At 31.9% G+C, this 23021-nt stretch overlaps 2 protein-coding genes across 10 annotated transcripts; one reads left to right on the top strand and one right to left on the bottom strand.

Annotated features, from left to right (window-relative positions):
• Nucleotides 1–1021: 1021 nt before the first annotated feature.
• LOC127706184 (uncharacterized) lies at nucleotides 1022–8652 on the bottom strand. Its single transcript, XM_052210634.1, has 6 exons — nucleotides 8541–8652; nucleotides 6762–6784; nucleotides 3905–4110; nucleotides 2893–2983; nucleotides 2014–2149; nucleotides 1022–1365 (listed from the first exon to the last, which is right to left on the bottom strand). The coding sequence occupies exons 1-6, from the start codon at nucleotides 8615–8617 to the stop codon at nucleotides 1041–1043; spliced, it is 858 nt and encodes a 285-aa protein (XP_052066594.1). The 5' UTR covers nucleotides 8618–8652; the 3' UTR covers nucleotides 1022–1040.
• Nucleotides 8653–8853: 201 nt separating this feature from the next.
• On the top strand, nucleotides 8854–22431 carry LOC127704324 (histone-lysine N-methyltransferase KMT5B-like). Of its 9 annotated transcripts, none has more exons than XM_052208322.1 (8): nucleotides 8854–8911; nucleotides 11655–11795; nucleotides 13123–13291; nucleotides 13561–13673; nucleotides 14161–14347; nucleotides 14747–14883; nucleotides 16089–16255; nucleotides 17094–22431. In XM_052208322.1, the coding sequence occupies exons 2-8, from the start codon at nucleotides 11659–11661 to the stop codon at nucleotides 19073–19075; spliced, it is 2892 nt and encodes a 963-aa protein (XP_052064282.1). In that variant the 5' UTR covers nucleotides 8854–8911; nucleotides 11655–11658; the 3' UTR covers nucleotides 19076–22431. The 9 variants fall into 9 exon arrangements, with proteins under 9 accessions (XP_052064282.1, XP_052064281.1, XP_052064284.1 ...); XM_052208321.1 differs by having other exon boundaries at nucleotides 8854–8930; XM_052208324.1 differs by lacking the exons at nucleotides 8854–8911; nucleotides 11655–11795 and adding an exon at nucleotides 11852–11863.
• Nucleotides 22432–23021: the final 590 nt, after the last annotated feature.

Genomic DNA, 23021 nt, shown 5'->3' with positions numbered 1-23021 from the left:
TTTGTGATATGGAACCTTGTAGTACAATTTCAGAAAGATCCATCACTTACACACAAGTTATTGTCATGAAACTAGAAAAATGCTTGTTTTTTGCCCCTTTTTTTGCCCCTAATTCCTAAAATTTGGAGGCAATTACCCCCAAAATCAATCCCAGCATTCCTTTAGTGATATGGAACCTTGTGGTATAATGTCAGAGAGATCCATACACTAACACACAAGTTATGTCTGGAAGTTACAAAAATGCTTATTTTTGGCCCCTTTTTGGCCCCTAATTCCTTTACTGTTATTACCATAACCCCCAAAATCAATCCCAACCTTCCTTTTGTGGTATTGAACCTTGTGGTAAAATTTCATAAAGATCCATTCACTTAAACTAAAGTTAGAGTGCGAAAACCAATGTGTCTTCGGACGACGCCGGACGACGACGACGATGACGACGCCGACGCCGGACGACGACGACGCCGGACGACGACGACGCCAACGTCATACCAATATACGACCACAAAAATTTTTTTGCGGTCGTATAAAAACTAAATAGGGTTAAGGGATGGGGATCTAAAGTTTTTGATATTTTTAACAATTAACAAACTAAAGAGGCTGGGCATGAACCACTGGGGAAAAAATCTAGGGTATACTATAATGTTCTTGTCATGAAAATAAGGTATATGGTTTAGGAGTGGGGATTTGAACAGTTTTTAATATCTTTAGCAATTAACTATATGAAGGGGTGGGTTATGTTCCCCTGGGACAAAACCTATGGTGAACTATATAAAAGGATTATCCAGGCAATGGAGAATATATATGGTTTATGGGTGGGGGATCTGAATCTTTTTTTCAATATTTTAACTATTAACAGACCCCAAAAAATGTGACCTTATATGGAGGTGACCCTTAAATAGAGGTTCAAAATACATAGGACAAGTAGGACAAGAAGAGAGTTTACCCTTCAAGACATGTTTTCAAGAGAGATGACCTTTATGGCATATTTGCTTGACTTCTAAAATAAACTAGTCAAGGAAAGTAAATTAATTGCATATTTATTATAAGCTAGATAAAAAATCCATTAGGTTTCCTGACTTGCTCTCAGATTTCTCATTTGCTAAAATTTGATTAAGCTGTTGGTTTAAATTTTTAGCTTTCCTCTTCTTGGCACTTTTTGTAATATTTTCCTCACTTCTTGTTCTTTTATTACCCTGTATATCTGGTTTCTTTGTTAGAGATTGTCTATTGTGTGTCACAGCAGATGATTTACGTGAATCTGTTAACTTAGACAATGTTCCCTGATCAGTAGCATCTATTAAACTATTCTTTGAATATGTATGAGAACTGGTTCCTAGTTGAGGAGATGTTATTCTTATTTCCTGTCTAAATAAGACAAATCATCATATATTAAAGTGAAGAAGAAAATATTTATTTGATTGATTGATTGATTGTTGGTTGCTAAATGTCCAGTGGCAAATATTTCATGCATATTCAGGACGAGAACAAATTAACAATAAATAAATATTTATTTGATGTACATCCCATAATCTCTATAAAGTTCTTCATGAAGGTTTCTTTCATAACATAACATATTTTTTGCTTATTATTTTCTAGTGTTTTTGTTATCAATAATAATGTCACTGTCGATTTTATTGTATGATCTTTATTGTTCTGTTTGTTATTCCACTGACCAAGATCAAACAAACAGGGGTCATCTTTTGAAATCACAAATAAAATAATTGTTTGTCCCAAGTCATGTACATTTTCATTGGTTGCATTTTATTTTTGTGTTGTTTTGGTTTTTTTTCATTTGGGAAACTATATGTTCATGGAAGATCTTTAATAGTCTATGTTATTTTAATTCACAACTTTTTTTAGACTCAGACTCTTTGCATGTAGAGCTTGGCAAATTGTATGGACACCTATATTGTTGTAGACTTTACGTTGACCTCTAGAAGTCATTTTGTTTTTGTATCATTGGGTTGCTGTCTCATTGAGGTATACATACATCTCTTTTTATTCATAAAATACCTGTCTATATCATCAACAGTGTCAGATTGCAGAGATGGTGGTTTCTGGTCAAGTACTTCATCTCTTTCTTTCTTTTTCTTCCTTTTCTTCTTTTTTGATTTCTTCTCTGGCTCAATAATACACTTATTCTGTAAAACTGTCAAAAGATTTCCAAATATTTATTATTTGACCACAGATATGAAATATTCTATCTCCCTACTGTTTATAACCATGATTTTTATTGTATGAAAACTATGCAAACTTATTTGCAAATATAAACGGCAACTGCAGACAACATTTCCTGTAATTTAAAATTTTTTCCACTAAGAAAAATTGCAACTTTGACATTGAATCAGAATAACTGTTGAAATTTGATTATCAATTCGGATTTTACTGTCATGAATTTCTCCAGTTCTCCAATACTCTATGAGATCCACAGAGGTATCTCACCATCTAGGAAGAGGCTAAATTGATATTTCATTCATTGCCAAACATTTTCCTTCTTTATTTCCCAATAGGCTTCCACTGTGATTTGTGTTAACAATTATTATATGTGGCATTTTCACACAGGAATACTTGATATTTTACTCTTATACTGCTTTTCCTTGTTTAATGTTGCATCAAATTTATCTCAAGACTATATCTCACTATAGTAAAAATAAATACTGTAAATTCAGAAATTATTGCGATGTTTTTATTATTGCGAAAAATGCGACAGGGTTATAATCGCAATAATTTAAACTCGCATTTTAAAACTTTGTACATGAATTAAACAGGATTTTTCACAATATCGCAAAAATTAAAATCGCATTTTAGTCTAAAATGACAAAATCGCAATAATAAATGCATGCAATAATTTCTGAATTTACAGTATACAAGATATTTATATTTTATACTTACTTTGTTTTTCTTTAACTTTTTGTTGTATTAAATCTTCTCTCTTTAGACATGGATACTTGGTTTTCTTTTTACACACATTACACATAACAACCTGTAACAATATAAACACACATTACACATAACAACCTGTAACGATATACACACACATTACACATAACAACCTGTAACGATATACACACACATTACACATAACAACCTGTAACGATATACACACACATTACACATAACAACCTGTAACGATATACACACACATTACACATAACAACCTGTAACGATATACACACACATTACACATAACAACCTGTAACGATATACACACACATTACACATAACAACCTGTAATGACAGAAAGCTTCTGTCCAAATTTCATAAAATTCCATGAAGGTTTGACAAAATTATTGATGACTGAAAAACTTTAGACTCAGACTAAATCTGAATGTTAACTGTTAAAATAATTGGTCCATTTATTAGTAATATACGGAAAAATGAAAATAAATCTTTTCAAAATTTTGCTCTGGATACTGTCTTTTTATCCATAAACAAGCTTCTGTCCAAAATTCATAAAATTCCATGTAGGTTTGACAAAGTTATTGATGTGTAAAAAAACTTTAACCACAGACTGAACCTAAATGTTGCAGACGCCCATGACGACATCTAGGATAATTATGTCTCACTTTCTGCTCGACAAAAATGTGACATTTTATAAACACATGACATTATATGAACATGTGACACTATCATACCAGTCAGTACACATGAATACTAACAGTCCTTACAAGTATGAAGGCTTTTGGACAAATCAAAGACTAAAATATTGTTTTTTAAAAATTATGTACACATCTCTTCCAATCATTCCTCCAATGATTTCAATAACTTTGACTTTGTCAGCCCAATGCACTCTAATGGGGGACCATGGTAATAGTCTACCATATGCCCAATAACTTTGACTATTCATATGAGAAGCTTTTTGTACCACAGATAAAGTCTGGTTTGTGACCTGTTTACTACTTACAAGTGTATTACAACTTTTTAAATAAGTTTGAACTAAGTTGGACTGGAACTTCCCCAGGCTATTTGGATCAGTTTCATACTTCCGTAACAATACACCAAGTTTCTTGCTTAGCTTGACCTTTGACTTGATTCTAACTCTCCGCTGTGTTGGTGTGTAATCACTCCCACAAAACTGACATGCTGTCATTGGATCCTGAGCTATTAGATCTGACAAAAAGCAAAGTTTTAAGCATACATTAATTTAAGAATTGTTACAATTAGGTAATTTTATATAACAACTTAAAAATTATAATTTCTTCAACTCAAAATTTGATTTATCAAAAAGCAATATTTTTTTAATTTAAAGATTCAATGAAGGTCAACACCAAAAATTAGAAATATTTGACACAGGAAACACATTTTTTTATTAGGTCTCAGCAATTTTTCTTTTTTTTTATATCTGCCTGCAGTAAGGTATCAAGTTACTGTGGATTCTCCCGTCATTTGCATGTGTACTTATCTCGCGAACTGAGGAAAAATTGTAATTTGCCAAAGTCTGCATACATGCCTGTAGAAAATGTACATATCATTGTGATTTATATTATTGGTTTACTTATACATGTACCAGGAAATCCAAACAATAAACTGTTGACACAGAGATATGTCTCGCCTGTCGACATAAAATTCAGAAAAAGATAATCTGATGGACAGCAACATTGCTAATTAATTCAAAGTCGCTGGACCAACTAGTGGGTAGGGCCTCGAAATGGTTGATAAACTGAGATGTTCAAACAGCAATGTAACTTTATAGAAAATATTGTCTATTGTTAGTAGTTCCTATCAAACTAACTTAAATCATAGAACTTAACATTGAAAATTGTTAATTGATTGAAAGTCACTGGACCATGACCTAGGGTGCAGGGCCTTAAAATAGTTGTCAAACTGATATGAACTGATAGTAATGCAACTTTATAGAAAATATCATTGATCTATCACCAGTAGTTCCTATCAATCTAACTTAAGCAGAAAACTTAACATTTAAAATTGCTAGTTAATTCAAGGTCACTGGACCATGGCCTAGGGGGCAGGGCCTCAAAATTGTCATCAAACTGATATGTACTGATAGTAATGCATTTTCATACAAAATATCAATGATCTATCACAAGTAGTTCCTATCAAACTAACTTAAGCAGAAAATTTAACAATTGTTGACGCTGTCATCGAAGCCGTCGCCATCACCGGAAAAGCAATCCCTATGTCTCGCCTTCCGCAGGCTAGACAAAAATTAGAATACCACATATAATTAGGAATCCGCAGTATTTGAATACTACAACTTAATCTTGTAAAACTTCTTTTAATTGTAACACTTTCTTTACTATCCTGTTTCTTCTACATGATCTTTGAGAACATTTTATGAAATACATAATAAAAACTTTTCCATCATGAAACAATGGTGAATCACATTCAAAAGTTAACACATAAATCAAGCTTTGTTTAATGATGTTATTGTCATCATGTTTTTTATGACTATAATGTTCAAAATTCTAACCTAAACAAGGAATTATTTGAATATGGAATAATTTTGAATTCTGGAAAATTGATAAGAAATGTATGATGAAAACTAACCCAACTAAATAGGGTTGGCCATGCATGCATGGCTAAGGTTCAGCTTACTTTCACTGATATTTCAGTATGAACTAACTAACCCCATTTGCCATATGCACATCATGGCTTACCCTATTTAGTTAGGTTAGTTTTCATCATACATTTTCCAGAATTCAAAATTATTCCAGATTCAAATATTTCCTTGTTCCTAGAACATGGTTGAGTTATTTTCGCCTTTAAGAGTTGAACAGTGGCAAAGATAAATATAGCAGATACATTTTTTATCAGCCTACAAGACCTTTGGTTAACAGTTATTCTTTCTATCTATCCAACATGAACTTTTCCTGTATGTTATGTCAAACCATTGCTACATACCTTAGTTTTCTGACAAACACACAATGAACGTTTGGCTTTACCTTGGTTATCTCACAAAAATACAATGCTTCTCTGACAAACATGAAAAGATCTTTGAATATTGTTTTTATTGGTATTAATATTGATTTTGGTATCAGTTAATTAAAACCAAACTAATATTATTGTTATATACATATGCACATTCACGGTTCTACAACTGCCGATACCTGTACTTTGGCATTGCACAAGGTCATGTTTTTCTCTTGACTGTTAATGACATCTTTACACTAAATCCATTGGATATTGGATGTGTACTGATTGATATTTTAGTCTTAGATACATGATTTTTTTATAAGTTGTTATTGGCTTTGAACCAGCTGTCAGTAACTGCGGGTAATCTCAGATCTGTAATTAGTGTCTTTTTTGTTGTGGGGATGTATAAATACCCTGCAACATCCGATCTGTGCTTTTGTTATTTGTTTTTCTGCTTTGTATAGATCTGATGAGTACAGCTCTTTTCAACTGATTTTTATAGTTTGTTCATATGTTGTGCTGTTAAACCACTATCCTAGGTCAGGGGAGGGTTGGGTGCCCGCAAACATGTTTAACCCCACCACATTCTCTATGTGCCTGTCCCAAGTCAGGAGCCTGTAATTCAGTAGTTGCTGTTTGTTGCTGTATATCATATTTGTTTTGTACATAAATCAGGTCGTTAAGTTTTCTCGTTTGAATTGTTTTACATTTGTTATTTCGGGGCCTTATATAACTGACTATGCCGTATGGGTTTTGCTCATTGTTGAAGGCCGTACTGTGACCTACAGTTGTTAAACTTCTATGTCATTTGGTCTCTGGTGGAGAGTTGTCCCATTGGCAGTCATACCACATCTTTTTATTTTCATATGTACAATATATAATCTTACCTTGACTTTCTGCTATTTTGTACCTGTAAGAAAGAAATAATAAAGTAAACTATCAGTAGTTTAATATGATTGAAATTCACCATGAGACAGCAACCCAACTTCGAATATATTCAAGAGACACAAAGAGGTCAATGCAAGCAAAACTAGACAGGTGTCCAAATAATTTGTTTTGTTGCCCATAGTCGGAAATGGTGAAAATGAATGTAACTTAGAATGTAATTTTTCTTTAAAAGTGATTCTTAATATTAAATTTATATGGGATTACAGGATTCATTTTTTAGAAGAAATCAATTAGACTGGTTTCGTAGAGAAATTACAAAAAGCATCCAAAGGGCAAAAATTGGAACATGCACTATCATGTGGCAAACCTGTTTTTTCATACACCAGTCAGATTTCAATGATTTATACAGCGAAAGAGTATTGTGACCACAATTATTTTCATATCATTACGGAAAAGACCACAGCAGTCATACATCAATTCTAAACAGACTTTCAATCTTCAGTGTACAGAATATTCAGAAATTGCAATTTAATGGGTTTATGTCAAATCCGCACCTATAGAATAAGTAAAATCAGCACCTGGTCAAATCGGCACCTATTTAAAGTCATTTTGGCATTTGGTTAGTCAATTTGGCAACAAATATTTTTTTTACCTTTTTTGTTTTCTATTTTTTTTTTAGATAGGGGAGAATAGTTTTTTGTTTTTTTTTTATCTATTGTGTTCATGTTGTTTGTAGTCAATTTGGCACCAAATATTTATTTTTTACCTTATTTCTTTAATTTTTTTTAGAGATATGGGGAGAATAGTTTTTTGCTTTTTTTATATATTTTGTTTAGCAAAACTTACAATTGCCAAGGTTAATCGGAAAGATACATTTCCTACATCGTTAAAAAAACCAAGCACACAATTGTAATTAAGCAGTTAGAATACACAATAAAAAATAACCCACTTGTTGTTTTAACCATTTTCAGGTAGTTTTTGATGTTTTATAAATAGAAATAACTTAGATTAAACAGAGAAGCCATCACCCAAGCTATTGTTTAATCCACATATGAGGATAAAAACAAATTTAATCATTGTAATTTGAATTGTTTTTTTCTGCATTACCTGTCCTCTTATATAAATTGAATAACGCTGGCACCGATTTTGTATGTTTAGTAGCAATTGTACAAGCAGTTGTCATGAAATGGAAGTACCTTGATAATATAAGTTCCAGTAGGAACAGATGTTACAACATTTTTTATAACAAAGTTTCCATTGGAACTTCTGTTATGCGTGACAAATATAGGTTGACACCTTAAGGGAAATATCTTAAAAAGTATGAAAAAGGGAGTCTTCAATAGTTTACTTTGCAAAACATAATACTTAAGTCATGGGTGCCGAAATAACTACCCGACTATACTGAGTGCCGATTTGACCTGGTGCTGATTTAACCAGGTGCTGAAGTGACTAGAATTTAACTTAATAATGCTTAAATAACATTCTTATTTCCATATTTAATAATCTTATTTACTGTTCATACTTTTAAATAGTTTCAACAAATATAATTATGTTACAGCCTTTACCAATACAAGTTTTGTTTACACACTGTGTGTTACATTTTATCTGGGACTATTATAACGTTAGTATAATCTCAGGTATAATATTAATAGTCGCAGATTTTATTTTTATTTAATTAATTTATTTTTGCCATCACATATAAACAGCTAATTCAGCACATAAATTTAGTTTGGTTACTTCAAAATATGTGTTTTGATGTAGATAGAATATTTCAATACTTTAAATAACGGCTTGTTGGTTGACATGTCTCATTATCTATTTTTTTCTGCAGTTTTCGCCACATCGAATTAGACATGGTGCAGCTCTGAAAATCTAGAGTGATCTCCCTTGTCAATAAGGACCGATTTGCATTTTTGGATCATTTAAAATTACTACGAGTAGTAATCATTAATCGTTCTCAGGGACAAAACAAACTGACCATTATAAAAATCAATGATTGATTAAACTTTTTGTCATATCACATGCTAAATAAGCGCAAAACATGTATTTCTATAAAAAAAAAATTTAGAACTATATTATGCGCAATGAAGATTATGACCGAACAACAGTACATTTTTCTAAAGCGACTACTTTTGTAAACTAAAAACAGGTAAAGAGCTTCAAATAATGTAAGTTATAAGCAAAGTAAACTGTTTTTAAGTTCTATAGCAGTCACACTTTCCCACTGATTATTCCCAAGGAAATACGCTGGCTGTAGCAAGAGAAAATGGTCTTTGTTTTGCCTGCAGCCAGGAAACATTTTTGGACAATGCAAAAAACCTTCATGGCAGATAAGCTATAAAAAATGCAATATTGCATGCAGCCCAAGACACAATTTTCAGTTGTGCATTTACATATGCAGTCACACCAAGAAAAACTACGAAGGTAAACCTTTTTCAAAAAATTTTATAGTTCAAGGGAAATAACTCTTACTACATTATGAGCTAGATATTAGAATGTTGTAGGGGAAATAGTCACAATTATAAGAACAAAATAGCAAATTTGGTATGTGTATTAAATTTTTAGATATATATTTATATATTAAGAGTTTTTCAATTGCACGTAGGCAGAAACATATCTGTATTACTGGTATATGTTTCTGATTTATGGAAAAAAGTCACAAGCAATTTATTTGAAATTGTGTTCAGAATAATGCAACAGCTTTTAATGAGTAGGAAATTGAAAGAATTCAAATAATATGTGGTTTTGTATATGTCTGCTGATTTTTATAACAATGTCAAGTTTATATAACAATTTAACATTAACAGAAGACGTTAATATAAAATAATCCAATGTCTTCAACTCTTTATTTACATATCCTGTCAATCCTCTGTCTGGACAGATTATGAAACCTTTAAAACCTTTAAAAGAAATCATTGTTTTATTTTTTTTAAGTTTATGTCAATTAATTACCAATGAAAGTTCCCTATAACTTTTAAGAAAGTGAAAAGAAATGACATTCTATTCAATATTTTAAAGCATTTTACTGTACGAAATGTAAGCATTTCCTATCAGATTTGTGACTTTTTTCCCTACATGTACATTTATAAAATGTGGGATTTTTTTCTTGTGACCTTTTTCCCTTTAACCATGTAGTAGTGTCAATATGTAACTGCATCCACAGCTACAGGAAACTTCTTAATTTCAAAAAGTAGAAGAATGTAAGAAGGTGCATGCTAGGAAAACTAAAAATCTTAACATAATTTACAATAAATTTCAAGAGTATTTTATTTTTTTTAATAATATCATACATGTGTGTTCACTGAGTCGGATTCCAGTATTATACAAGTCCCTACCAGAAGTTCACCATTTTCTATATGTTTGGTTGTAAAATAAACAGACATGTTATTGTTCTAGGTAATTTTGTTGCATTCTGTTAAAAATTTGTTGCATTTTTAGCCATAATGGATACTTCTAAAGAAAATTCAGATGACAGAAGTCTGTGAATTTAATTATTGAAATTCACATTCCACAAAATGGGATCGTTCTAAAATTATTTTTCAGAAATGGAAAAAAAAAGTTCTAGGGGGGGGGGGTTTAAGCTAGGGTGGGTCGGGTAACTGGAACCATACATATACTTTTATTTGGCCTGACAATATGTTTTTCTCCCATGCTAGTTCAACTGAGGCTGAATGAACCTCTGGTCCTAAATGTCAAACATAAATGTATAACTCAAAGAAGTTTTCAATATATATTGGATCTGGGAAAGAAATTTTCGGATTTCCTGTCTCAAAATTTTTCTGTTTGAATGGGAGTAGGGCTCTTTTTATGTCATGTTAAATGTGAATTAGGAATTCAGTTTACAAATATATAATTGACAAAGTGAATTTGGATGTGTCCAAATCATATTTTGTTACATGAACATGATAAAGTTATCAAATAAACTAACATTTAATGATAATTTGTTTTCATTTGCTTACAGTTTCATTATTGGCTGGCAAGTAATTGTAAAATCGTATTTGCTGCCAAGTGTCTGAATGTCATGTGTGCCAGTCATTGGCAGTTCTGGAACTTAAATGATGAATATGAGGATTCATAATAAGAACTATTAGTTTAGACAGAACATTTATTTATATATATTTTAGATATTGACATTAAAGATAAAATGAACTAATACTTTGTAATTGAAGGACATTTGTATTGATTATTGCGGCAGTGAAAAAGAATTTTTTTAAATGAAACTCGTGAAAAGGGGTTAAAAAGATAATTTTGTGCTGTAATTTAATTGTTTTAAAAAAAGAAAGCAACCAGCTGGGTTTTTTTTTCTTCATAGAGTAATTCTCTCTTTCTTATCTTATATCACATGTAAAACATACATAGCTTAATCAGACTTCCATTTTTTTTTTTTTTTTTTTTTTTAATTTAAATGTCTTTATTAATGTACATGTAAAATATTTAAATTATACAGGCAATCTTTACTGTTTACAGTAAAGATTGTATGTATAATTTTATATTGTAGAGATAAACTTCTGAAAATAACTTTGCTGTCAGAAGATAAATATAGAAACAATCAAATATTTTATCCAGGAAGTAATTTGAACTTTCAGTTTCCTTCTTTATCAAGTGTCCGATTCAAAACAATTTCATTCGACCTTTGTACATGAGAGTTGAAAAAAGCTTGATTTTCATTAGTGTGTTTAAGAAGTTTGAGTATTTCCTTAATAAGATGAGACATGTTTACCACATGCATAGAGGCAGAAATAAGATTTTTAAGAATTAATACACAAATGCCAAGTTCTTAACCAGAATTCCCATGTACAAAAAGTGCTTGTTTGTTCCAGGATTATCAATGGGAACAGACTGATGAAACAATGTGCTTATTCTGACTTATAAAAAAGTGTGTTTATTTTTAGCATCATGGTTGTGGAAGGAGGAGGGAGGTATGCACCATCCACAGGAATGACCTCCAAGGAACTGTGTGAAAATGACGACTTGGCTTCAAGTCTGACGCTGGATCCCTACCTATCCTTAACAACACATAAAATGAACTCGAGGTAAGTTGATCTAGGTTTGTCAAGTCCTGGTTCATTCTATCCTTAACCACACATAAAATGAACTCGAGGTAAGTTGATCTAGGTTTGTCAAGTCCTGGTTCATTCTATCCTTAACCACACATAAAATGAACTCGAGGTAAGTTGATCTAGGTTTGTCAAGTCCTGGTTCATTCTATCCTTAACCACACCTAAAATGAACTCGAGGTAAGTTGATCTAGGTTTGTCAAGTCCTGGTTCATTCTATCCTTAACCACACCTAAAATGAACTCGAGGTAAGTTGATCTAGGTTTGTCAAGTCCTGGTTCATTCTATCCTTAACTTCACCTAAAATGAACTTGAGGTAAGTTGATCTAGGTTTGTCAAGTCCTGGTTCATTCTATCCTTAACCACATCTAAAATGAACTCGAGGTAAGTTGATCTAGGTTTGTCAAGTCCTGGTTCATTCTATCCTTAACCACACCTAAAATGAACTCGAGGTAAGTTGATCTAGGTTTGTCAAGTCCTGGTTCATTCTATCCTTAACCACACATAAAATGAACTTGAGGTAAGTTGATCTAGGTTTGTCAAGTCCTGGTTCATTCTATCCTTAACCACACATAAAATGAACTTGAGGTAAGTTGATCTAGGTTTGTCAAGTCCTGGTTCATTCTATCCTTAACCACACATAAAATGAACTCGAGGTAAGTTGATCTAGGTTTGTCAAGTCCTGGTTCATTTCTATCAGAGTCAAATAACCAAAAAAATTTTGGAATTCAGGTTGAAATATCTCAATGTCATGATCGACACTAAGTAAACTTGAAACAGATCCCTGGAACTTTATCTAGAATAATAGGCAAAACGCATATCTTTTGATGGTTTCTTGTTCAAAAGTTAAAGGTTCAATAAGCTGATATCTTGTCCCTTTTTCGGTCACAAGGGGAAAAGCCCACCAAATTCAATTCCAGTATTACAGATATATATATTGTTTACATGAAGTTTGCAATTTGCCATTTTTAATTTGTCAATGAATAAAGTGACGAATAAATAATGTGGTTTTCATCAATTCTGTCTGCTATTTTGATAGACTAAGTTGGCAGTTACAACAACTGATGTGTTGGAGAAATCCTTACAAAAACTTTAGGGTCAGAACTTAAAATGAGGGGTTGTGAGTGAAATCTTAAACACACATACATTTTTTTTTGGGGGGGGGGCTTTTGAATCAGTGATTAAACCTGAAGTGAACAGTTGAGATTTTATGTAGATGTGTGCATTTGTCTGTAGCTGATGACCAACATTAAATGTTCTTTTATATATCATGTACATTTAACATATTTTGTATAATTTTCAGACACAGACCAATGAAAACAGACCTTCAGCAATCTTGTAAAGAAATAATGAAAAGATTTGTGGAGAAACAGAATTATGAAAAGGCCTACAGAGAATTTTCTGCTTTAGCTCCTGTCAAGTCATTTTTTGTCACTAAACTTAAGTCACAACAAGTTATAGTCAAAGATCATGTAAGTTATAGCAGTAACTTCATACTAAACTGAAAAATGGCAACCTCCTTGATGGAAACCAAAAAATACTTATAATTTAGCAAAATTTGTATTTAGTTGCCAATTTGGTGAATTCTTGTGGAAAATCTGTTGAACTCTTTTAGCTATTTATTGATTTCAGATGGACAATATTTTACAAATATTTAGAAACCTGTGTATTAGAATGTCTGACAAAGGTAGTAATTACATTTGTACATTCCTGTATTATAACTTTATTTTTGTTTTTCCAGTTGTTCAGATATTTAAGGATGTTTGACAAAGATTCTGGATTTGAAATTCTGCCATGTCATCGTTACTCCATGGAAAATGAAGTAGGAGCAAAAATTTGTGCAACTAAATCTTGGTAAGAAATGTGATCTAAGGGAGATAATTGGAAACTGTAAATTTGAACTAGAACAGACAATAACAAACCCAGAGAAATAGACAATAACAGAACAACCACCTACAAAACAATACACAGAAGCAATTATTTAATTTTGATCTTTTCATACTACTTCTACATGTACTACCACCAGTGCTTAAAGACTTTGACTACCCAGGAGGGTCTGTCACTCTTGTTTTGTTATGTCAGAATTTTTAAAAGAGTTATCTTTTATTGGGGTGGATACTAAATAAGAAGACTTGATTTTACATGTCACTATTACAACATGTATTCATTAAGCTTTATAGTAAGTTTTTACCTGAAAATAACTTTACAGAAAAATTTACTATATTCCTATGGTTATATAAATGTTCTTGTCTCTAGCCATTCTAAGCTGGACCCTATGTGACATGTTAGTTTAAGTTATGTAATAGTCAGGCAGATTTTCATTTCCAATTCTATAAAACAGGCAAAAGAATGATAAAATTGAGTATTTAGTTGGATGTATCGCTGAACTGGATGCAGAAGAAGAGGAGCAGCTACTGAAACCAGGACTAAATGACTTCAGTGTAATGTACTCCACTAGGAAAAACTGTAGCCAGCTCTGGTTAGGTCCTGCCAGCTTTGTCAATCACGATTGTCGATCAAACTGCAGGGTATGTATTGGAGGTCCTTCTAGCTTTGTCAATATAAAAATAAATATTTATGGTATGTTTGCCTATGAGACAACTATCCTTCAAAGACCAAAGGGCAAGGATGTGAACAACTACAAGTCACTGTAAAGCCTTCAACAATGAGACAAAATACATATCTTATAGTCAGCTATAGAAGGCCATAGGACAATGTAGGATGACAAACTGCCACTTTTGTTAAGTGCAGGATATGAATATGATGCTGCTACAACCTTTGTCCGTCACTATTGTCACTTGGCTCCGGACCTGATCATAGGCTATTAAATATATTGATTCAGCTGTACAAGAATTTTATATTACAAACTGTTCTGTTATATCTAATTATAGAATAGAATTATATGATATATTAATTTATCTGTACAGTTCGTATCCACTGGTAGAGATACAGCCTGTGTGAGAGTCTTAAGAGACATTGAGCCTGGGGAAGAAATCACATGTCATTATGGAGAAAGTTTCTTCGGAGAAAGCAATTGCTTCTGTGAATGTGAAACTTGTGAAAGGTAAGTTATACGAAAACCTATTTATTTAAACTCATATTCAAAGATTAAGTATTAAATATGGTTTGGCAGATCATTCAATTATGTAAAAAGAATCTTTTCTTATTGGATCCATCCACTGAAATTAATAAAAAAATGTTATTCTGTTATAAATATACATATGTGGTGTTAGACACCAAGATACATTTCTATGAAACTGTCAGTTATAGAGAACAAAATGTATTACTTTCTTTTTCCAAAAAAAAATACTCATATTTTTAAACTGTAAAATAGAAATGATGCATATAAACATTTGTTACCTCCCTTGGAATGTTAGTTTCATGCATTGTGGCAGTAGTATAAAATTGAGAATGGGAATGGGAAATATGTCAAAGAGACAACAGCCGAAGGCCACCAATGTGTCTTCAACGCAGCGAGAAAATCCCGCACTCAGAGGTGGTCCTCAGCTGGCCCCTAAATAAAATTGTGTACTAGTTCAGTGAAAATGGACGTCACACTAAACTCCAAAACATATAAATGAACTAAAATTAAAAAACATACAAGACTAACAAAAGCCAGAGGCTTGATTTGGGACAGGTGCAAAAATGCGGCGGGGTTAAACATGTTTTGTGAGATCTCAACCCTCCCCCTATACCTCTAGCCAATGTAGAATAAAGAAACACATAGCAATATTCCAGATTTTATCAGTTTATTGGCATTACGTCTAGTCTCAATTGTCGCTTTTAGCAACTGTCTTATGTATTCAGCATGTTCAGCGTGTTAATGAAGAATTTTTTTTTTATCCTAGAATCTTTTAAATTTTTAGTATAAATATATGTATGTTTAATATGTAAAATGTTGTTATGAGTAAGCAATATATAAAAAAAATGAAATAACATTGTATTGAAAGGAAAAATTATATTGGAAAAACAATTCTCTCAGTAAGAGAGTTAAATAAGAGAGGGGGAGATAACAAAGAGATATTTAACACATAAATCGAAGACAAACTGACAATGCCATGGCAAAATAAACGAAAAACAACCAAAAGACAAAACAAAAGTCTACAAAATACAACAAAAACCAGAAACAATCTCAGGTGCTCAGGAAGGGTTAGAAGATCCTGCTCCATATGTGACATCCGTCATGTTACTTCTATAAACTATATTGGTAAGTTTTATTACATTTGTAAATCTATGTATTCTCTAATTTATTAACTTTCTATGACACAGGAGAAAACAAGGAGCATTTAAGCCTAAAGATGGAATAAAAAGTCCACAACATGTAAAAGGTTATAGACTCCGAGACACAGATGATAGACTTACCAGACTAAAATCCGACCCTCTGGAGCGTGAAAGGCCAAGTGCACAAATGACAGGTGCTGCTCTGTATGGCAATGGTAAATTATATAGAATAGATTACGTGAATTGAGATCACATCTCTGATTAACTAACTGCTGCCTGGATGGAAGAATAGTAATTTTTTACTATAAAATGCAATTCAGAGTCAACAAAAAATTAGTAAATCATTTGCATTAATAAATATGACCTGGATTTTTAAATTTCTCTAATTGTTAGCCGATTTATCCTTTCCTGATCTGTTTGATTATTTTCATTTAATCAACGTGTGGTTCATTTGAACTCAGTTCTTCATTGATCAAAATTTAATTAACATGTCAAATTTTCTTGCTTCCCTCTGAATTTCCTATTGTGATGTCATGAAAAAAGATAGCCATGTCTGATGACGTCACATAGAAAAAACACATCTTTTTGCAGATCATTGGAAAAGAGGGATTCAGTTTGTCTGCATATCGTCTATTTCATTAAGAGAAACTTAGACAGTTAAATTTTAGATATTTAAAATGCTTTGGAAGCGTTGCGTTCTAAATTTGAAAATTAAGTTGTCTTGAGTGGAGAAATATCATATCACACTCGATGCAGTGGTTGATTCTATTTATATGCATTATAAAGATGAGAAGATTTGGTATAATTGCCAATGAGACAACTCTCCACCAGAGACCAAATGACATAGAAGTTGACAACTATAGGTCACTGTAAGGCTTTCAATAATGAGCAAAACCAATACTGCATAGTCAGCTATGAAAGGCCCTGAAATGACAATGATTAGTCTGATTGGCATTTACAATGCATACTAATTTATTTATTGTTGTATATTACAAAATACATGTAGGGAACTGTTTAGTTTCATATGAATAAAACAATAATATAATATTTCAGAAAACTGGAATATCAGAGATGGTAATCTAAAGAAAAACGCTGAATTACTGAAGGCTGGAGAACTGAAAAGAAGGGGCATAACTCGCTATGATGCTGAACTGTTACTGTCTCAGGGACTAAAACTTCCGGAACCAAGGGTACCTGTGACTAGGAAATTGCCAATTAAATCATCAAAGAGTGTTTTAAATGACCTTAATTTGAAAATGGCACAGTCAAAAAAGTTACCACAGAGAGACAAAAATGGGTGTTTTCTAAAATGTGGACGAATGTCGGGATCAAAACTGGCAAGTCAACAATGTGAAGAAGAGATTCCTAAAGTGGCAGCAAAAATTAAATCACCAAATAAAAGAATGAGTTTCTGTTTTGAGGAACTTGATCATCCTGAGTTTGATCATGAAGAGTTAGATTCTATAGTGGAGCAGGCCTGTAGAATTTGTGAGGATACTGTTGAACAGGAAGAAACTAAAACACTTAATCAGAACGATGAAACAAATGTTGATATAAATATGAATTCATCACCATCTATATGTAGGACTAGATCTAGGAAAACTGATTCAAGGACCAACTCAATAATGGACAGGGATACAGTTCTAAAACATTCCCCTAATAACAATCAAAGGTGCAGCCCTAGGTTCAAAAGTCGTGGGTCAGTAAGCATAGATAAAGATTTAATTTCTCGTGTAAAAACTGAACCTTGTGAAGAAAAGCCACAGTTTAGAAATAGTCCAAAGCTTATGCCTAAAACTGAGCCTTGTGAAGAAAAGTTACAGTTTAGAATTAGTCCAAAGCTTATACCTAAAACTGAACCTTGTGAAGAAAAGCAAGAGGTTAAAAATAGTCCAAAGCTAATATCTAAAACTGAAACAAAAAAACAAGATGTAAAATTGGAAATGGAAGAAAAGGATGATGAATCAAAACAACAATCAGAACAATTAGACATATCAATTTCAGGGACATTTGAGCTTCACTGTGATACAGACTCACTTCAGGGTCAAAGTTCAGGTCATACAGACTCATTCATAGGTCAAGATCATATAGAAACACCTCTCAGTCATAGTAATTCAGAAACACTTCAGGGACAAAATCATAAGAGCAAAGGACTCAAAAACATTCAAAGTGATATTTCTAAGAAAGCACCTGTTCGTCAGAGCCCTAGACTTCACAGGAAGCGTGACACAGAAAGTTCACTATGTGAAAAGCCTGAGGCAGCAAAAGACTTGTCAGAAAAATTGAAACGAGACGTGAAATCAGAGAGTGATGAAGGTTTAACAATGTTAGAAGAAAACTTTATAGATGTTTGTAGTTTTTCAGATGAACAACAGGAAGATTCATTAGCGAACAGATTAAAATCAGAAATACATCACAAAACTGATGATGCTGATGAAACATCTGACCAGGAACCAGTTGATAATATGTTTGAAAGTTTTGAGTCTATTATAAAAAATGTAACTCCTCCAAGAAAATTAGGGACTCAACAACCCAGTGATAAAAAATTTGACAAATCTTACTCCGATCAGTGCCTTAGATTATTGAACAAAAGTAAGAATAGAGAAAAGAAACGAAAATTGTCTTATTCAATCATGTCATCTCCGGAAACATCTCCCGATAAAAAGATTCCAAAACTGACGATCAAAATGAGACGAGACCCCATTTTGGAAACAATGGAGGAGAGTCTGTCCACAGCAAAACGAATAGAAGATGAACTGGAATCTCAAATACAGATAGAAAATCACATGTTGAAACAAAGCTGTCACAGACGACGGCGGAGAAGTTCTGGGAAAACATCACCACGATCACCAATAAACTCCGCTCATTCACCGACACATTCATCTAAATCACCGATAGCTCCCAGCACTTTTTATCCACTATCTAACAGTCATTCATTTCCTAAAAAACTTCGTCTCAAGTTAGGAGATACTTCCTTCAGTATTTCTATACCACAACCTAATGATTTTAGTCAGATTCAGAATTCACCAGAATAAAGAGATTCTATTACAAATGTTATTCAGGTATCCATTCAGTATCTCAGTATTTATAATGTTACTGTCTATGTAAGGTGTTTGACCTTAATTTGAAAAAAAAACTTTGATATACCAGCTTAATTCTATTTGTATGTGGAAATGAATAATGTGATTTTCCTCTTCTCTTTGTTAACCTTTTATTTTTAATCCCCACTCATTGACAAGCCACAGCTGTCTTATTTTTCTATCCCCTTGGTTGCCAGGATGTTAAGTGCTACCTTTCCCTGCTGACAAGGTGCAAATTAATCTTCAAAATAAAAAGATCATATATGTCATTGCAAATTAACATCTTTAACAATTTTTTTTTTTTTTTTTAAACAAAGATCCATTTTTTCTGTTTCAAATCCTGCATTAATTATACAAACTACAAACTTTCTGTATTTGTGGGTAGTCTGAAATAGAACAAAATATATGTTTAAGTATGAATTCTTTATCTGAAAAGTTTTTCTTTTTTTTAAATAAGTCAACCTTTCAATCTGCATGTTCCTCTTTGAAAACTCCTTAACATAGTAAATTAAATTTGAAATGAGTGTTTTTTTCTGTACATAATTGATGTTTGTTCCAATGAATAGGTAGAACATTGCTGTTAAAATAAATCTTCAGATATTCACACCATAAGCCTTCGGATTTTAAGACTATATAAAACTATAAATATTGATTCAGTTAAATATCTTTTTAATTGGTATTCACAACTTTTGTTTACCTGGTATTGTAATCATATATGTTTATTTGTTGTTCAGAAAAAAGGAAAATTCGTAAATTCTCGTAATTCGATGTTTCCCTGGATATGTTAGATTGTGTTTTAAAGTTCACAAATTACCATTATGAATACAAAAATCTCTTGAAGTCAGTTTTGACTGAGTTGAACAAGGTGATTATTATTTAGAAAGAAAAATGATTGTTGACTGTTTTCTACAAGGCCATTACTATTTAGAACGAAAAATAAAAAAAGTGATTGTTGACCCTATTGGATTAGGTCATTACTATTCAGAAAGCAAAATGTTTGTTGGCTCTGGACAAGGTCATAAACTTTTAGAAAGTGAAGTGATTCTTGACTGTTGGTCAAGGTCATTACTTTTTAGAATTTTATATTTAAATTTCAATTCAGTGATTGATAAGAATGGTTTTGGAATTTGTGAGTTTAGACTTTGGACTTTAATTATCAATATAAATAGTACATTTCTTATATATTCATATCCAGGGGTTTCATTGAATATTTGTACCAATATAAAATGTCCTTTAATAGTTACAACTACTTGGTCAAATAATACAGGATTTAGGTTTTTGATATATAATCGGTTTGATATAGAAAGTTGTAGATTGATTGGTTTTATTGATAATTCTTGTAAGGACTTTGTAAGGGTTTTTTCAGGGATAAAATCACTGTGAGGATATTAACATGACCATATGGTACAATGCAAGGTGTTTAAGTGTAAACAAAACACTCATTGGTCATTTTTGAAGGTCAGTGTGAATCACCCAGACACTTATAATAGAAGCTCTTTAATTGATCAATTAACAATATTCTTATCTATATACTGGGATTGAGTGCAATTTGTAAAACACTACTTTGTTAGATTACAAACATCCGGTATAAGGAATTATCAGAGTTCATTTTTTTTACTTGTATATATATTTTTTTACAGAAAAAAATCATTTGGTTTTGTCATTTTTGTAGTCACGATACATTGTTGTCACCCTTCACTTTCAGCATGTTCACTAACCATGGTATCAAAATTTAAAGGACCAAAATCATTCTTTTTTACTCTGTTTTTTTTTAAGAATTTTTTTTATTATTTTATGAAGGAATTCTTGTTTTTCTTCTGCCACTAACAGAATATGAGAAAGCTGTTTATGTAACCTGTCTAAATTATACAATAGATAATATTTGTTTCTATGATTACTAATTGGTTAAACACAAACATATTTTGAAGAAGTACAACTCCCAACATAATCCTTTTTTTTCCTTAGTAGTAATTGTTTTGTTGAAGTTATTGTAAATTGTATACAAATGTGGTAATTTTATAGATTTTTAAGCATGACCAATGTAGATATAAATATTTTAACATCTGTTTGTAGATTTTTGTTTTTCAGTGTTTATTTATAGAGAAGGGAAATGTGAATTTGATTAATAGTATACACATATGATTAAGTTATTAAACACAGAAGGGAATGACTCATAAAATTAACTCATTCTTCATATGTCTAATACAATCAAATTTTTATTATTTCGGATGGTAATAATTGACAATGAAATATTCATGGTTTTCATCATGTTTGATGGTTGCAAAAAGAAACATTGTAATAAAAATATTTATTACTGTGAAATGGCTATTTTATGTGGTAAATAATTTTTAGTACTATTTGTTAACTTATTAGTTGTGATTATGACATTTGTTGAAGGGAGATAATAAAGAAAAAAATACCAGTTATCTCCCCTAAAATAAGGAAAATAGTTAAAATATGCACATTTTCAAAGTTATGTATATTTCCTGTATCAAGATCTTACTGCAGACTAACAGCTAATATTGTATAGTCATTGCCTTTAGAACTGATGAATTCTATCAAATTACTTTGGCTTTACATGGTATAAGAATTGTTTACAAGTAATTTGAAGTAAGGGAAAGTTCAACATATTTCAGTTTAATAGAATACATATTATTTACACATTTTATGAATGAGTTAAGTTACAATTTACCAAATCCAAAAACCCCTTACCAAATAAATTGGTTAAAATTTCACTAAGAACCATCACACTATAATCATGTATTTATTGAGTGGGAGAGTGTAATTTATAGAATATATGTTAGCTCACATGTGGAACTTTTATTCTTATGAAAAGTAAAATGCTGTTTATCTTCTTAATGGAGTTATTTAATAGGATATTCATGTAATCCAAGAAGATTTTTTTCTCAAGTGAAGTCTAAATTTTACAGAGTGAATATCTTTTGCCCTTTTAAGCTCGACTGGCCCTACCAAATGACAGGTCAAGGTCATCCAAACTATGGTTACCACCATTTTAAAAACTAGATAATTATATAAAAAAATAAAAAAGGAAAATCCTATGAAGGGCCAGTTAATACTAAATTTCAACTAATTGGACTGAGAATGGGCCATTCTTGACCTTTTTTTTAGATACCAGTTTAGTGATACAGGCACTTTGAAGCCTCTTTTTTAAAGTTTTGACATTGATTACGTCCCTTGGATTAGATGAAAGAGAGTTGCATGTTTAGGGCAGCCTAATGTATTATTGTTATAATGTGTAGTGTGATGTGTTAACACTCTCGTATGTTTTATTAAATCATGTGAAATCTCAATCTTGTGTTATCTATTTTGTACTTGTACATTTATTACTTGATAAAAAATATCACAGTAGACAAAAATGAAAGCAACTTTTGAGAAAGAATTAGTAGTATGGGATCCCTGGACATGCCTCAACCAAATCTACACATATTTTATTTTCTGAGTCCTTGAACATTGTCAATCAACCAGCACGCATATGGCCATGGTCATTTTATACAAATCAATACTGAATAATACATTGATAGGAATCTTATCCTGAAGTTATCCCTAATTATATTTGACCATTACATAGCCTATGAATAAAAGAAGATGTGGGGTAGAGGTCAATGAGACAGCAACCCAACACACAGATAACCAAAAAGACATCAAGAGATCAACATTAAGTTTTCAACAATAGGCATTTATCTTTTTAGCTCACCGTTCCGAAAGGAACTGTGAGCTTTAGCCATCACTTGGCGTCCGTCCTTGTCGTCTGTCTGGTGTAAACTATTTAAAACATCTTCTCCTCTGAAACTACTGAACCAATTCCAACCAAACTTAAGCTGAATGATCCTTAGGGTATCTAGAATAAAGTTTGTGTTTTATTTTCTGTTTCGTCAAAAAA

This window comes from Mytilus californianus, unplaced genomic scaffold, assembly GCF_021869535.1.
Source record: "Mytilus californianus isolate M0D057914Y unplaced genomic scaffold, xbMytCali1.0.p SCAF_6, whole genome shotgun sequence".
Taxonomy (NCBI): domain Eukaryota; kingdom Metazoa; phylum Mollusca; class Bivalvia; order Mytilida; family Mytilidae; genus Mytilus; species Mytilus californianus.
Note: the sequence above shows the minus strand (reverse complement) of the source record. Positions and strands in the feature narration are given on the sequence as shown.